Source organism: Lepisma saccharinum, chromosome 17 (genome assembly GCF_977018435.1).
Source record: "Lepisma saccharinum chromosome 17, izLepSacc3.1, whole genome shotgun sequence".
NCBI classification, from domain to species: Eukaryota; Metazoa; Arthropoda; class Insecta; order Zygentoma; family Lepismatidae; genus Lepisma; species Lepisma saccharinum.
In genome coordinates, this window is record NC_139245.1 from 40,036,607 (window position 1) to 40,055,158 (window position 18,552).

At 38.8% G+C, this 18,552-nt stretch overlaps 1 protein-coding gene across 4 annotated transcripts in view; it reads left to right on the top strand.

Annotated features, from left to right (window-relative positions):
* LOC146001684 (pyruvate dehydrogenase phosphatase regulatory subunit, mitochondrial-like) overlaps positions 1 to 18,552 on the top strand; it is a 51,751-nt gene that overhangs the window by 6,792 nt on the left and 26,407 nt on the right. For all 4 annotated transcript variants that reach the window (XM_083139329.1, XM_083139328.1, XM_083139331.1 and 1 more), the window contains exons 5-7: positions 8,310 to 8,451; positions 13,956 to 14,077; positions 16,155 to 16,419. In XM_083139329.1, coding sequence (XP_082995455.1) covers positions 8,310 to 8,451; positions 13,956 to 14,077; positions 16,155 to 16,419 — 529 coding nt within the window. The remainder of the gene's footprint in view (positions 1 to 8,309; positions 8,452 to 13,955; positions 14,078 to 16,154; positions 16,420 to 18,552) is intronic.

An 18,552-nucleotide genomic window follows, 5' to 3' on the forward strand; every position in this document is an offset into this window, starting at 1 on the left:
TTCCCCCCAAAAAAATCCCAATTTGGATTTGCTCAATTCTCTTTCAAGTTTTAATTGATCTCTGTTGCAGAATGGTTAGCACAGAGTACTATGGTTCCAGGGGTTCCTGATTAGAATCCCATCCTGGGCATTGCATTGTGAGTGTTCTTTCATTAATTTCATCATATCATCACTCATCCTCATCTTCACAATTACCCAAAAGTATCAGAAGACGAAGTAAAATAAACCAACTCAATCGATCAACCATTTAAATGCGACGAGACAATAATGTAAGTGTTTATTTGGAAATCTGATTTATAATTTTGTAAATTTCTGTGGCCATTGCCATCACCCACCTTAAAACAAATTCCAAGTGGATGATGCCAGGGGATGCAGAATATAACAGGACTGTAAATCAAATTTTGGAATATGTTATGCACATATCAATAATTATTATAAGTATTGCTATTATTTATGTATCACTTTGTTAATCAACATAAATAGTAAAATAATTCTTTAAGCTTTCCTGACAGTGACTGATGAAGAGGTTTTCTCAGGATATCAGCCAGGTGGTTTCCGGACAGATTTCCAAGTTTTTGAGAGCTAATGCCATATTTAGGGATTTTACTGCAGAGATAACATCAGCAGGGACGGCGACAGGGGTGGGCAAGTGCCCACCCAAAAAATCCTGTGCCCACCCGATTGCCCACCCAATCAAATTCACTAAGTACATATACTTAGAGATATGTGAATGTTTCAATAAATAAGTGTATTCTGGTCTTCATTACATGCATATTTTACTAATAATCAATATCATCTATACTAGAAATGTTCACATATCATCATCCCATAAAGAGCTTATTTAAATTTGTCATTAGAAAGCAAGAGGAATTACTAGAGATCTTGCAACAAGAAAACTGTGACCGATTGAATACATCTCTGATTAGAATCAGCTAGTGCTTAGGAGGAGCAAAATTATGCAGGGTATGGTCAAAATGAGATCAGGATATAGGGTGAGCTTGAGGGCTGCAGCTCCAGGCCTTCACTGGGGGAAAAACTGTTTTAAAAGTACCACATAAAGAAAAAATTAGGTACTTTGGATGTGATGAAAAATGTAGATATACGTATAATTAACCACCTCATGTAGCTTGACGAAAAGTTATAACTGAAAGTGTGGAGGGGATTGGGGTCGGGTTTTGTTGTTGTAAGCTCCGGCTCTTCACATGTATAAATCCCGGCCTGCCTATGATTAAAATAATCTCTAAATAAGCAAATAAAAACCTCAGCGTTGCTTCCTCCAGCAACACAATAAATTATTTCTACTTTTTAATTAGGTGTACATGGAATTTCCAGAAGTGTCTCTTTCTTTATTTCATTACAATTTTTATATTTATATTATACATACCTGTCATTTTCAAATATCTACATGGTATACAAAATAACAACTTTGTATTTGTTGTGCAGATACTAATAAATACTAATAAGAAGCAATCAAAATAACCACTACAATACCAAGGTATATTAATTTTGATGTAACAGTTATGTAGGTTTGGAAAAAGCAACAGAATTATTGAATTGATAATGGGTGGCTAATTCCATTTAGAAACCCTGGTTCCACATAAATTTTGCCTATCAGTTACGTAATCATGCGATTTTTCTTGTGATTAACTTAGGAAGAATTAAAAGAAGAAGGGGTTGGAAGGAAAGCTTTGTTTTGAGGGCATCGAGAACTAATCAATCACCATAAGAATGATTTAAACTTTAGAAGCATCAGAGGTTTAGCCGAAAAGGTCAACAGAATCTGTTGATGTAGATGGAGTAAAGAAGAAAAGGTATGTCACGAAGTATCCATAAGAAAATTTTGAATCGGCACTAAACCTACAGTGTGCGTGCATTGTGCTTCCACCAGGGGAGAGGGCAGTAGAAACCGAACCTCTTCATTATAAGGCGACAATGTTATGACATTGGAGGAAAAAATATACAGAAAGAACTCGCGGGGTACGTGTTATATTATCACCATAAAATATGCATTCATTTAAGAGGGTGTATTGCCAGGGACAAATATTTGAGACTCTCGGAAAACAATGTGATTGTTCACGGAGTTAGCTTCCCTGATCCAACAATGAAACACTGGTTCCCAATACGACATTAATTTTAATCCAAATATCCAGTGGCGGTGATTAGGAGGAGCGAGGGGGGAGGTCCCCCCGCCACATTTTGCCACTTGTCGCACCCGCACTATGGCCTCTTAATGCTAAGACTTTTCAACCAAAAAAGAACTGTCCTTGCCCTCAAGTTTTGGCACCCGATAGCCGTTATTGAAAACATGCAGATACATTTGTCAGTTATAATAACCTTGTAAGCCAAGAAAAGTGATCATTAACCCCCCAAGTTTCAGTCAAAAACTCACATGATGAAAATAATATGATCAGGAACATGCACTTAAATTACGAAAAGTAATTTAATCCTTCACCATTGTCTACCATCACAATTTCTATCACTGTCGCCTAATATATAAAGTGGACTAGGTATGTACCTTGTATTTTTGCACTTGAAGGAAAAAATGTGACACGACCAATTCACATTTCTTTCACTACATTGACATGAAGGAAAGAATGAGATTAGAATGTATGGCTGCGCACACACAAACACTTCCTTGAAGTAATTGTGTCCATCAGAGACAAAGAAGTGGAAAAAGATGCGAGAATAGAGAAGGGGATACATATGCATTTATGTCACACTCTATATGTGTCTTACATGTATGTATGTGTATGTATGTATGTATATATGTATACAGGGTGTCTCAAAAGTAATAGCGCAAACTGACACAGGTGAAAGTACACGATTATATAGCAAAAATGTCTCAGTAAACATGGGTCTGCAAACGAGCCGTTTTCGAGATAATCGCGAATGTATGATTATGACTTCATTGGTTGTAAACGTTGTACTAGTTGGTAAACTGCTAACAATGTGTGCGAATATGTGGGTACAAGCCGCCACTGACTTCAGTGTTTGTAAACGTCGTCCTAGTTGGTAAAATACCAATAATACAGTATGAAAAATCAGGAGATCTCATTGCTTTTATTGAACATTCTACTTACTTTAACAATGAATACAGCACTACTTTACAAGTACGTATGTTCTACGTTACAATTATTGTACACTCGTACCTGTTAAAGGAGGTGTTCAAAGTGTCGTCCTTCCATCTGGATGCAATACTGTACGCGATCCCGCATTGAGTTTCGAATTCTTTCGAACACCCCCGGATCATTTCGGAATTGGTCACAAGCATGTACAATTCTATGTTCCAGATCTTCAACCGTGTCAACGGGAGTGTTGTACACTATGCTTTTGAGGTGACCCCAGACACAAAAATACAAGGGATTTAGATCCAGTGACCTTGGAGGCCACGGTACATGTCTGCCTCGACCTATCCATCTTTGATGATATCTGCGTGTTAGGTGTAGTCTCACAGCAGCAACAAAATGTGCCGATGCTCCATAATGCATGTACCACATACTCTGACGTGGATCAAGGGGAACATCCTCAAGCAATTCTGGAAGATCATGCCGCAAAAACCGAAGGTGTCTCAGTCCATTAAGTCTTCTTGGAAGAATGTGTGGTCCCTAACCACACATTCAATTAGAAACGTTGCTGATGTGGTATCTCATGAACACTCCAAACATGAGAATTATGAAAATTAAAAATACCATCATGTGTGAACCCCGCTTTGTCTGTAAATAAAATGTTACATGCAAAACGAGGGTTGAGTACAATCTGTTGTTGCATCCACTGACAAAATGTCACTCTAGGAACACAATCCGTATCACTGAGATACTGAACTCGTTGGAGGTCTTAAGGGTAGAGTGAATTGCGATGTAAAATTCTCCATACACTACTGTGGCTTACTGGCACTTGTGCGGCAATTCTCCTCATCGAGGTTCCTGGAGAGTGTTCAACTGCTTCCAACAGCATGTCCTCAACTTCAGGCGTAATGCGTGCAGGTCTACCTGCTCTCCTACCATGTTCTTTGAGGTGCTGATGTTTCCTAGTAAATGTGCGACTCTCCGGGTGCCTTCGAGCAGGGTATTTTTCTTGGTACAAGCTTGCAGCCTCCTGTGCATTGCCGTTAGCCAAACCATGCAGAAAATGCATAGCCGCATACTCTTCGTTGCTGTAAGGTTCCATTTTCACTACGCAGTCCAGCACAACTGACATGACTCCCACAGTACGATTACACTGTGTACTGATTGTATCCATACAACGTCACCTCTCGGAAATGTTCTGTTTGATTACAACGCCACCTCTCGGAAATGTTCTGTTTTGAACACAAAGAGCAAACCTCGTACCAGGCAAGGAGTAAAGCACTGGGTGTTTACAAAGTGCAATCAGTGATGGCTTGTACCGACACATTCGCACACATTATCTCGAAAACGGCTCGTTTGCAGACCCATGTTTACTGAGACTTTTTTGATTCTATTATAGTGTACTCTTTCACCTGTGTCAGTTTGCACTATTACTTATGAGACACCCTGTATATTTTATATATATACCTTACATTTATACCTGCCCACCCTAATCTATCAATTTACAGCTTCTGCCCACCCGGTAGAAAATTTCTGGCACCGCCCCTGAACGTCAGGGTGAGGTTATACATATTTGGTGTGGGAGGTGTCGGTGTAGGTGGCCAGCCAATCAGGTGCTGTCTCTCTGATGTCCACACTCTCAGTTCATTATCGCTAACCAGGCTGGGTCCAGTTTGAGTCCTGTGTCCCTGTTGAGGTGTTGCTTTTCCCCATTGATGGCTTTTGCTTCTTTGATGATGTCCCAGTAACTCAGACAACCAAGAGACCTCTTCAGTCATCAGCAATGAATGTTGGTAATGAAAATGAGTTATGTGTTTCTTTCCCCATTTCATACCTCTCAGCGATACCGCTCTTCATCTTGAATAGGAAGAACACCACTACCTCGCTTAAAACTGAATATTTACTTACCTGTTTTTTTTTCTTCCCTGGCCTTTCATTTTATTGCATCATGTAACAAACGAGGTTTCTTTTATTTACACTGACCATGATATATGATATGATTTATTTGTATCCAAGGACTACAATTTTGTACAAATAGGTACATCTGTAGTATACGACATGTCAAATAGAAATGCATGGTAATAAAGTTTGGTAATTTTAACATAAGATGCACACATATATGTTGGTGTATTATAACGCTTTCATATAAAGAGATTATACTTGACAATTTCAGTTTCATGTGCAACAGCAAGCTCTGCATACCTTTTAACATTTATTCTGATTACACATACACAAAACCTTGAGTCCTTCACACTCTGTCCAATAGATATGTCTGTATGCATTCAAAAGATGAGTGTTGCCTCTGTATATTCTTGTATTCTGTAAAATGAATGTTTAATTAGCATGGTTTTGATTTTATTTTTAAACTTTTCCACTTTTGGTTCATGTCTTAACTCTCTGGGCAGCTTGTTATACAGGTCAACTGCTGAGTTTTTAGGTCCCTTCTTGTAGAGAGTAAGACGGGCATGTCTTTATTTGAATTTTATCTTTATTTCTCGTGTTCAAGCTATGGATATCTTCATTGGTTTCGAAAGTACTAATATTTTGTTTGATGTATACCACACTTTCATAGATATACAAACAGGGTAATGTCAGCAAGTGGAAGTTACGGAAGAGATTTCTGCACAAATATTTCCCATTGACCCCTGCCACAATTCGAAGTGCTCTTTTTTTGTAATTTAAACAGTATGGAGCTGTGTGCCTTGTTTCCCTAGCTCATGATTCCATACCTTATTACTGATTCAAAGTTTGCTACATAGAGACTTTTGACAGACCAAAAGCTGGTAATGTTTACCATTATACGCAGTGCAAAACAGACTTTACTTAGTTTTTGTTGAAGCATGTCGATGTGGTTTGAGAATTTCCAGTGTTCATCTAAAACAATACCCAAAAATGTAGTTTCTTTTGCGTGCTTACATTATTTTGGTATGGAGGAAGCTTTTCGTCTGAAATCTGAAACACTTCAGATTGTTCATATGAGCAATAAAATTATGATTAAATTTTATTCCTTTATCAGTAGATCTTTCTTTAAATTTCTTTTTGTCTGGATACCAATGGTGAGCATTTTACTCAAATGTTGAGAAAAGAAAACTGTCTACTACAGGTTGGATATAATAATCTTATTGGTCTACTGTGGCAAAGGAGACCATCCTGACAAAGGCCAATGGCGCATCTCCCCCAAAATCATGTCATGCATCCCCCAAATCATATCATCCGCACCCTCAAACCATATCGTAATCCCCACAAAGTATTTCATTACGACACTGTGTCTACTGATAATTTTTTTCTTAGCTTTACTGAACACTATACTTGATCTGCCCCTCCTCCCTAAACAGGGGCCCATTGCTCAAGACCGCCCCTAAAATCGTTCATCATAATCCCCCCCCAAATAGTTTGGATGATTGATTTAGTTTGGGGTTTCAAGTCCATTTTATGCACAGATAGGCTAATCGGGACTGGACCTACAGTTTAAAGTGGGATCCAAACCACTATGTGCCTCCACTGGGTATCGAACCCGGGACCCTTTGATTACAAGGTGATGACGCTACCACAATGTCATCGGGAGGCCTAATAGTTTGGATGAATACATAATAATTGATGTCTACTTGAATGAAATACCATGTTAAACTGTCCATATTTTTTAATTCTTCGATTTCCGAAGAAAGCTTAAAGCTAGCACATTGAATGGTTAAATGTAGTAAATTAAATTATGTAAATATGCATATATGTACTGTTTGTGAGTGGGTTTATAAAACTCACAATTTGAGTATTTTACACAAATTGTTACACAACTTAAGATGAAGATAGAAAATTCAACATTGGCAAACCAAATAACATGCTCCAGCCATATGACCGATTCAATCAATGTTTCACGAGACATTACAGAACCCTAGCTAAAAATTCTTAAGCTCACGGCGATAATATAATATGGTTCCTCTTTCAAAGAACTCAACCTCCCTCCCAGTTTTATTGGGGTAAAGATCATTATTTTAGTAACCCATAACAATAATTATGTGGATTTTATCTCCAGTGCAAATTTAACTTGTTAAAGTAAAATTTTGCGGTGACAAGAAGTTAGAAATGCGGATTCGATATATTTTTGTTCCAAATGATGCACCTGCTTTAAATAAAGCAGTATACCAACACTAAGCATTATATTTTAAGCAGTGATGTTCTTCGAGACTATCGCTTATGTCTTGTAATACAGCTATAGTATAAAACTTCACATTCACATCACAACATTGTGATCAAGAACATTTTTACATCCATTTCTTTGCAGGTAAGAAAAAAGGTAAAGTGTTCCCCTGTGCATAGCACCATGCCATGAAGGCGTATAGGGGGTGTGGGGCGTTCCCACACTTTCTTCATCCGGTCGTGAGTGGGGGTGATGTGATCAGCATCACGCCTCTGACTACCTTTACCCCCCAGGCTTTCCCCCAGGTACCCATGTTATTCGACGCTTTCAAGAATATTAATTTAATGGGGTGTCAATACTTTCTTAGGATCCAGAGATATTTAGTCTTTTCCAGCTTCTCTTTTGACACATTCGGGGTCGAAAACATGTGGAAACCATATTGCTAAATACAGTCTCCAAACTTTAATGTTCATACTCTATTTCCACTTCAGAAATCCCTTGACAATCAAAGATTTAACACTTTATTAAGAGCTTCGTATCTCCCCATTTAAGTTTAATGATCAATCATATCACCAAAATTTCCATGCCAATTTTAGACTTACTGTTGATATTAACGAGTGGATATTGCCTCCTCCAAAAAATTAAATCTCAGTCTCCACACCAGAATTTCCACAACAGTCTAAAACAATAGTAATACACAAGATTTGGATACCCCCTCAATTTAATGCTCAGTCCCCCTATAATTAAATGATACCGCCATAATCTAACACATAGAGATGGATACTGCCCCCCTCCCAACGTTAAATTCACATCCCCTCCGAAATATGTAATAGTTGGATATTTCTCCCCCCGCCCTTCGATAATACCCTCAAACACTTTCTTCATCTAATGGATTATATATGGTGCATTTAAGGTGTAAAATGTTTACATATATTTTGGGAAAATATATAAATGTTGAATTTTATATTATTTGAGGGGAAAAAATCCCTCCCTGTGGTTACCCCTGTACTGTGGTAATGTTGGCAAGTGCAGAAGAATTCGTTGATGAGCAAAAAATCCTAGACTTGTGTTGGATTCTGAATGAAAAGTAATTTTTGTTTGGATTTCAGGTAGTAAGCCCGAGTGAAATGAAAAACATAAATCCCTACCTTCACACTGACGACCTGGAGGGTGCTATTTGGGTACCTGAGGATGCAGTGGCTAAGCCCAGAGCCATTTGTGATGCCTTAGCAAAACTTGCTCGCGAGGGTGGTACGTAGAGACCTATAAGAACAATAATTAAAAGTCACTGTAAATGTACACTACTTGCACATGGTCTTCAGCTTGCAACCTCCCGAATCAACAGTTTTGATAACAAAAAATAATCCATTTCCTCACCCTGTTATATTTACTCCTCTTTTTATCTAAACACTGTTGACTTACTATCTGAGAACACGTGGGTGAATCAAAAAGTAAGTTACACCCCCCTGTAAAAGACAAACAAAACACATTAGAAAGAAAATATTTATTGGACGAAAACGCATGAACATTTAACTTCTTTCAACATAGTCACCAATTCATAATTGGGAAAAGAGAGACGCGGTAGTATATAAATACGGAGAAACTAGTACTCACTTTTATCCGCGAAGCTGTTTTTTTCTTCTTTTTCGATTAATTTCAGTGGCCACTGCCACCATCCTCGTTGGAACTTGCTGCGCTGTTGCTTGGCGTGCGTCTTTTGTTCGTAGTTCTCTGGCTGCCGTTAGGTGCGCTGTGCATCTTGGTGCGTCGTCTACTATTTCCGGGCGATAACTGCTGCAGTAGTGGAATCCAAGTGTGGTGCGCTTGCCCGCTATCGATGTTTAGTTCATGCGGGAAGTGCATTATGGCATGCATTTCCTTGATTTTGGTGCCTATGAGCGTGTGGGCAGTGTGTTTGACTCGAACCTTTTGAATTTTATGGCTATTATATTTGATATGTCTAGCAAGACCAGTAGTGGGTTGGGCTTTTTTCGCATCTGCTAGGTGCTGTTGGATTCTTTCATTGACAGATCTGATGGACCTGCCGATGTAATGAGCCTTGCATTCACACTCTGCATCATATACACCTGGGTTGTCAAGGGGGGAGAGGAAGTACCATTTGTGCTTGTTCAGTTTATCAGTTATTTTGGAGATGGGTTTGTGCGCTACTTTGATGCCAAATGGGAGAAGGGCTTTGGCTATGCGGTTGGAAGTGGTGGGATGATAGGGGAAGGCAAACCATTTATATTGGTCGCTGGGGGTTGGTTGTGGCTGGGCTGCTTGTGAATGGGTTGATTGTGGTAGGTTAGGGTGTCTGACCTGTATTTCCGCCTTACTGCACCAGGTGGAAAGTTGTGATTCAGTGTAGCCATGTTTCAGGGCTATTTCTGTGATGGTAGCTATCTCCTCTCGCAGATCCTCTTCTTTGCCACAGTAGGAGAAGGCTCTTCGATAAAAGTTTAGCCACACATTGGCTTTTTGCTTAGGGGGATGGCTAGAGAGAGCATGTATGTACTGGTTGCCTGCATCCGGTTTTCTGTAGACGGTGGTTGTGAATTTGTTAAGTGCACGGCTGATGGTGATGTCCAGGAAGTTGATTTTACCAAGTTTTTCATGCTCTACGGTGAAGTTGAGCCTGGGGTGGATGCTATTTAGCTTGTTCACTAGGAGGTTGAGTTCTTCTGCCTTTTTGTATACAACTATTGTGTCGTCCGCGTACCTTCCATATCGGATGTATTGTAGTTCTGGAGTGTGGAGTATCTCTTTTTCAGCCAGGTGCATAACGATGTTGGCTCAAGAAGCTGATAGCGGGTTGCCCATCGCAAGGCCCTCGGATTGGTTGTAGAATTTATCTTCAAACTTAAAGTAATTGTGTTTTAGACAAACTTCCAATAGCCTGGTTATCTCTTGTACCTCTAGGGCCGGGATTCTGTTAGTTGTCAGCCATCTTTCAACTGAATGCAGTGCTAGGTCTATGGGGATTGAACTGTACATATCTACTATATCAATGCTGGCTAATTTTGCACTGTCAGCTTGCACTATTGAAACTTTTATCGAAGAGCCTTCTCCTACTGTGGCAAAGAAGAGGATCTGCGAGAGGAGATGGCCACCATCACAGAAATAGCCCTGAAACATGGCTACACTGAATCACAACTTTCCACCTGGTGCAGTAAGGCGGAAATACAGGTCAGACACCCTAACCTACCACAATCAACCCATCCACAAGCAGCCCAGCCACAACCAACCCCCAGCGACAAATATAAATGGTTTGCCTTTCCCTACCATCCCACCACTTCCAACCGCATAGCCAAAGCCCTTCTCCCATTTGGCATCAAAGTAGCGCACAAACCCAACTCCAAAATAACTGATAAACTGAACAAGCACAAATGGTACTTCCTCTCCCCCCTTGACAACCCAGGTGTATATGATGCAGAGTGTGAATGCAAGGCTCATTACATCGGCATGTCCATCAGATCTGTCAATGAAAGAATCCAACAGCACCTAGCAGATGCGAAAAAAGCCCAACCCACTACTGGTCTTGCTAGACATATCAAATACAATAGCCATAAAATTCAAAAGGTTCGAGTCAAACACACTGCCCACACGCTCATAGGCACCAAAATCAAGGAAACGCATGCCATAATGCACTTCCCGCACGAACTAAACATCGATAGCGGGCAAGCACACCACACTTGGATTCCACTACTGCAGCAGTTATCGCCCGGAAATAGCAGACGACGCACCAAGATGTACAGCGCACCTAACGGCAGCCAGAGAACTACGAACAAAAGATGCACGCCAAGCAACAGCGCAGCAAGTTCCAACGAGGATGGTGGTAGTGGCCACTGAAGTTAATCGAAAAAGAAGAAAAAAAACAGCTTCGCGGATAAAAGTGAGTACTAGTTTCTCCGTATTTATAGTCACCAAGATGTTCCAAACACTTTTCGTATCGTGTGACCAGTTTTTCGATTCCTTGTGTGTAAAAATTCCGTCCAATTTCTTTGAACCACTTTGAGACTGTTTCCTGCACTTCCTCATCTGACACGAAACGCTGACCCCCTAGGTCTTGTTTGAGAGGACTGAAAAGGTCACAGCGTGCCAAATCGGGGCTCTAGAGAGGGTGAGACTATACTTCCCATTTGAATTTCTGCAAAAAATCCTGTGTGACACTAGCTGTATGGGGGTAGCGTTGTCATGAAGAACAACAACCCCATCACTCAATCTTCCGGGCCTTCAATCTTTAATGGCTTTCTCAGCTTCTTTAAAGTCTCATAGTATGTTGCGGCATTGATTGTTGTTCCTCGGGGCACAAACTCACTGTAAACAACGCCTTCGGAATCGAAGAAGATCATCAGCATGACCTTTCGAACCGTTGAACAGGTTTTGGCTTTTCTTGGTGGTGGCGAATCCTTGTGTCTCCATTCCACGGATGCCCTCTTTGTCTCGGGAGTGTATTGGTGCACCCAGAACTCATCTCCTGTGATGATTTTGCTCAGAAACTGCGGACCATCCGTGAAATAATGCCGAAGAAATGACAGCGCAGCATCGAAACATTGATTTTTGTGCCCGCGGCACCCAGCGAGAGCCAGTGGCGTAGCGTTATAGTATGCCTGTACGCCCGGCGTTCCCAGATTTAAAATTTCAAAAATGCTAAAATGCTGTGATTATAAAGTAAAACGTGACTAATTTCAAATGTGTTTGACCTTCATGGCATTATAATAGCTATTTTTCGCAATCCGCTTGCAACGCTCCACTCTCAACACTCGTTCTAGCATATCTTTTCAATGCCTTTCCCAGCCGGACGCCGAGCAAGTTCGGCGTACAGGACTCCTATATTCCTTGCTGCCTTTATGGAGGGAAAGCTTCCATTTCTACAGCACGTGTGTAAATGGGCTCTCTTACGCTGGCGTACGAGAGGTCTACCGTGATTGGTTCATGTGACCCTTCCTGCCTTCTGAAGCAGACGACAGCGGTAGCATTCCTACCCGGTTCTTCGTTCTCATGCAACTCGTGCTATGTGATGCTACAATACGCAATATTGACTGACGTAACTTTACCAATCTCAAATATACTGCTTCTTAATGGTCCCTGCATTGTATGATTTATCGCACGAACAGCGATGTGCATTAGAAACTAAAAGATCAACACAGTTTTTGTGAAGTAAGTTGGTGAAGTCCTCGTGGTAGAAATTCAGCATGTTGCTGCTCTACCAATTAACCCGCAAAACTATTAATTTTTTTTATTGTATTTTTTCGTTATTATCTAACTGCTTAATATTGTGTCAATGGAAATGTTTAGCATTCATTTGAAAACTCTTAACAGCGAATGGTCTCTGGACAAAATTATTTTAAAATGTTTATCAGCATTCTCAAGATGTAATAAACAGTGGTCTGAATTACTAATCGGCACTGTTACGTCAGTAGAGTGTACGATATTTGGATCATCCACTCTGCTTTGCACAGTGCGCCAAGACGACAGAGGTCCCTGGTTCAAATCCCAGCGTGAGCACGGGTGTTCTTTGTCAGTGTCCCTTCATCAATATCATCACTCATATTCATATTCGCCATTAACCAAAAGTGGTACAAAAGCGAAGTAAAATAAACCAAATCAATGAGTAGTTGGATCAACCACAACAATGACGTCTGCTGTTGTTCAAAGGCGCTTGTGATTCAGGTAGGTTTTCTAATGACTTGCGTCATGCAGAAAGGTATAAAACACCAGAGTTCAAAACATTTGTGGCATAGTGAGGCATCTAATTGTCTAGCTCAAACATGCATGGATGATGTTTTATTGAAAACCCAGCTGACTTCAGGCAAATAAACAATACCTGTGGCGACTAATACCATAAGTAAGTTATTAAGCAAGAAAGGGCCGACCCTTCCTTCGGACTTGGCGTTCCCACCCGAAATGTCCATGCTACGCCACTGGCGAGAGCACAGTTTACGATAACCCATCTGATCACGAATCAGCATAGACACACTACCATAGGATATGTTCAGTTCACTTGCAATCTCTTTAATTTTCACGCGGCGGTTAGCAACAATGATTGCATTCACACGCTCTGCATTGTCGATAGTGTTCACAGTTGCAGGTTGCCCGACACGTGGTTCGTCGTTCACGTTCGATCTTCCCTCTTCGAACATCTGGCACAATTTTGGGATCATGGGGCATGACATCACATACTCACCATACACCTCGACAATTTGGCGATGGATTTCACTCCGATTATATCTTTGTGCCCACAAAAATTGGACGACGGAATGCACCTCAATGTTGGGTGCCACCTCAATATGACGTGCCATACTCACACTGTGACTACTCGCATACTAAACCAGCTGAAGCACGGCTGCTTCTGGTGTTTGAAGAAAACAGTCCAGACAGTGTTGCCACCAAGCGTGATTATTTTATATCTCTTAGTACAGGAACACGGGTGGGGTGTAACTTACTTTTTGATTCTCCCTTGTATAAATTACCAATGTTTCTACCTGTCTCAAATTTCTAAAAGAAAAAAAAAGATAAATGAAGACTGTGCTATGCTTCAATAATTGTCATTTTGCGTTATTGTTCTAGTGAATATTAGATTACATTTCATGTACATTTTATGTTTCTAAGCATGCAGTTTTATTTCGTTAGATAAAACCTTTCAGTGTCATTTTCACATAATAGATTGGTTTTACATATGGTTGTATTTTTCAGTACAAATGACCTTTTGTTAATAAGTCGAATATTGTTGAAGATTATCCTTTTTTTTTCAGGTGCATATTTTGTGGAAAACTGCAAAGTTTACCAAGTACTAACAGAGAATTGTCATGTGACTGGAGTTGAAACAAGCTTGGGAACAGTGCGATGTGAATATTTTGTAAACTGTGCTGGAATGGTAAATAATATTGCAAATTTAACATTGTCCATAATATCAGACAATCATGTCAAATATAGCAGCATTTGCAAAGTTATTTTTTAAAAGTAAATGAGTGCTTTAAAATTAACCAATTAACTCCTTCCCTGTGAAATTTTCTGACAAAAAGGTTTCCCGTTCTGTGTGGTTTTTTTCTGAGTTTGCGTAGTAATATTTTTAAGTAGCTACTGTTTCAGCACAATTCATCCGAGTAACATGGTTTATATGTCTTTCTCTTCAGAATAGAACAGGCTTTCAAATGGTACCACGCACACGTGTACATCATGTATGAGGAAAGGGAAATTGGAGATAATTTGGGAAATTTTCCTCCGAAAAATCCCTTTTGGTAACTTTGGGGCTATCTGGACCGACCCTGGATATGGGTACCCGATTATAATCTACCTTGAAAAATACCATGGTCTATACGTAATGCGTCCGCCAAGTTTCATTTCAATATCTTCAATAGGTATGAGGGATGAGGGAAAAATATTTTGCAATCCTATTTGTTAATACTATTAGATACTAATCAGGGATAATTTGGGAAATTTCCTTCTGAAAAATCCCTTTCTGGTAAATTTGGGGCCCTCTGGACCGTCCCTGGATATAGGTACCCGATTATAATCTACCTTGAAAAATACTATAGTAATAATAATATAGGCCTATATGTAATGCGTCTGCCAAGTTTCGTTGTAATATCTTCAGTAGGTATGAGGAAATTTTTTTTTTTCGCAATCCTGTTTGACAATACTATTAGAAACTCACAAACTCAAAAACCAAAAATAAATCACCAACAGTTCAAATGATGCAACACCAAAAAAATGTGCATAAAGCAACTGACTAAACGCGGCATACAAATGAACTCATGTTTGCACTTTGTCAGCTTAACACAAACTTAGTTTACTTTCCTCTGAACTTCTTCTTTTTCTTCTTCTTCTTTTTCGGCACTGAAAATCGTGACGAAATAAAGGTTGTTGTTTCTTCAAGAGCAAAACATATGTTTCACCAACAAAAAACGTATTTTTCCGTTCAACACAGGTTACTTCAGTCAAGAGATGTTCGCGGGCATAATATTACGCCCAACACAGAATAAGCTATAATGACCAAGGACATAATATTATGCCGAACACAGGGAAGGGGTTAACACTTACAGTTACTCTTTTTTGAAATGCAACTTGTTTGTAGTTGTATTTACTTTAGAAATTACCTGGAAGTTTTATTACAATTACTTTATTCTAAATAAGGATTTATGTATGGATATCTGCACAAGGGTTATTCTTTTATTACTGATGATCATCTGCAATTTACACTAATTTATATTAAATTATAATTTTATTCATTCATCATTGTCTGCCGTATTAGACAGGTTTTTAACTGAAACCTCTAGGGTTTCCAGCCTTGCACCTGATGCTTCATGTGAGCATATGATCTACTTAATTTAATATTATGTAGGGAAGGGCCGACATGAAATTTGGCCAATACCGATAAAGTACCGATAACGATAACCGATATTCTACCAATCTGATATTAAATTCCAAATGGTCCTTAAAGAACTTTAATAGTTTATTGACCTCCTTAATAAATGTTTGTTTCCAGGGGTCTGCAGTGCCAAAGAAGTTGCATATTTAGACATTTTGCTTTTTTTAAAATGTAGGACATGGAGATTACCCATAAAAATGATAACAAACTGGCAGAATTTTGCACTAAATTATAAGATATTTATAGATATAAGAGATCGGTAAAATAATTGGTAATTTTACCAATACACCAGTATGCCTATATCGCCCAATACTGTTAGCATACCGATTAATCTGTCCCATCCCTAATATTATTTATCATGTAATATCTTATTTCTTTCCAGGATCTTTCTCCTTTTACTTCCAGAGCATATTTTAGCAGGCAGTTCCTTCTTAGACAGTATCCCAACCAATTTCTTGATCACTTCTTGTCTTGTTCTTCTTTCACAGAGAAATTAGTAATATTGATATATTATTTTGTTCTCACCTATTTCATTCCCCAAAGCAAGACATGTCTGATATGTTTTGCATTTTTGCTCTTCCAGTGGGCCCGCGAACTTGGCCAGCAGTGTTCTCCAAAGGTGAGAATTCCAGTGCATCCAGCAGAGCATTTTTACGTCACAACAGAACCCATAGCAGGTCTCGATCTGAATGTTCCTAAAGTTAGAGACTACGATTCCCACACCTACATGCGGGAATGGGATGGTGGCATTATGGTGGGTGGGTTCGAACTCGAAGCGAAACCCGCCTTCCCCAACGGCATCCCAGAAGAATGGTGGAATGAGCTTCCCGAGGATTGGGATCATTTCGGTGAGTGTTAGACCTGTTGGAGCAAGGATATAAAGTAGGGAAAAGAGTAATTAAAGTTTCCGAGTGGTTGGCATAGCATGCCAGGGGTTACAGGTTCGTATCCTGGTTTTGGCATGGGTGTTCTTTGTGAGTGCCACCCCATCAAATCTTCACAGTAATTAAAGTTGCCTGCATGTAGCACAAATTGTACAGATACTTCTTTAATAATAAATCTGCCATTTTTTTTCCTTGTGCACATTAGTAGTTTGATGCAGACTTCAATATAGTGTAAAATATACAGGGTGTTCCTAAAGGTACGTTACAACTTTGATGTCATACAGCACAACTTGTAATTGACATGAAGAAACATACCATGTCCCATTTGATTTACCAATGCATGAAGTTTTATTGTGTATTAGTTTACTTCAACGTGCACAACTCTGGTGGCGTGTACAACATCTAATCGAAATTCCAACTCTGTCCACATGCTCCGTAGCATATCTCTGTCAATTGTGGTAATGCAGCTCTTATTCAAATCAGTCCAGGAGTGTAATGTCAAGGGATCTAGGAGGCCAGGAAATTGGACCATCTCTTCCAATCCAACATGTTGGACATATCTCACGTCTAAGGCCCAGTGTGATGGTGCACAATCTTATTCAATGCCTGAAAGAAAGAAGAAAAAAAGTTGTGCTGTGTGACATCAAAGTTGAAAAGTACCTTTTGGGACACAGTGTATAATTATTAAAAATAAATAATACAAGTGATTAGTTTTCAACTACTTTTAATATTTTAGTCTTTATCAGGGGAGATAACGAGGATAATGAATCTGATGTTAAGATGGTCACAGGTTCATTTTGATTCTTTTTATTTTATTGTTAATCTTTTCTGTTATTTTTCAAACTTTCCCAACACTGATTACTACATATCTAAAGAAAGAATCAGGTAGAAAAACTGGCAAATAATGGATTTGATTCCCATGGTTGGTGATCCTGGAATTTTTTCAACCTTGTCCATGCATAAAGCAGCTCTCAGCTTCGCCCAGCTTAAAATTAATCGGTACGTAGGGGCAAATCTGAGGGGGGGGGTGCTCAGGGGGTCCGGACCCACCCCAAAAGACTTACCAAGTAATAAAATCAAATAATGTAAATGTACTTTTTAGCATTTGTTGTAATCAATAGTTATTTTATGAACTTGGAAGACAAAGATTAATATATTGGGATCATACTGCTTTGATGGACAGTACCAAAGAATATTTGTACACACTGCTACTTATGAAAATATGAATGGAATATTAATCAGGAACATCCTTTTTTTAATATTCAATAAATTTTCAATTCTTCATCTATTTGACATTGCTTTCCTTGTTTTGGTATAAATTTGGCAATCTTAAGTACACACAAACTAGATAATAAATATATGCTGTTATATTAATATTCTTACACCATCTTCTTACATATTCATGTAATAATAAAAATGCAATATTAATAAATTTACATATTTTAATTCATATTTAATTTAATTATTTTAATTTAAACATTATTATTATTTCTGGACTCTTAGTTCGGACCCCCCCTCCCCAAATATATTTCCAGATACATGCTTGCACATCACATCCAAAAATAGACAAGATCAAGAATGTGTGGGTCCTTACCTCCACACATAGTTTTGCTGAATTAGTTTCATTGTTTGTTGTTATCTTGGAACTAATCCAGCAAAGTATGTAATACACCAAAGACGTTTCTTGTAATTCCAGTGCATTTGATGATGCAAACTAGAAGTTTCTGAAGCATTACCAGTTTTAAAATCTGTTTGCTGTTTATACATAAGTAGTGAATAGTAACTAGAGGCACATATTTTTGGTAAATAAAAAAAAAATTCGGTATAAAACAGAGTCAATTTCAGGTTGAAAAGCAGTAAGTAAAATGAAATTTCGCTGTTATAGCAGTGAAAAACAGGTATATAAAATGAAATTTTGGATTTGAAAATGTTAATATAATCCAAAATTTGATTTAAAAACTGCACTATTACACAAAATAAACATATCCCTTCTAATAGCACATTAAATCATTACCAGAATATTAAGTTTATTCCTGTATAAAGGGCTTAAATTTTACTTCTCAAATATTTACAGCAGAATTAATCAATTTTCCATGA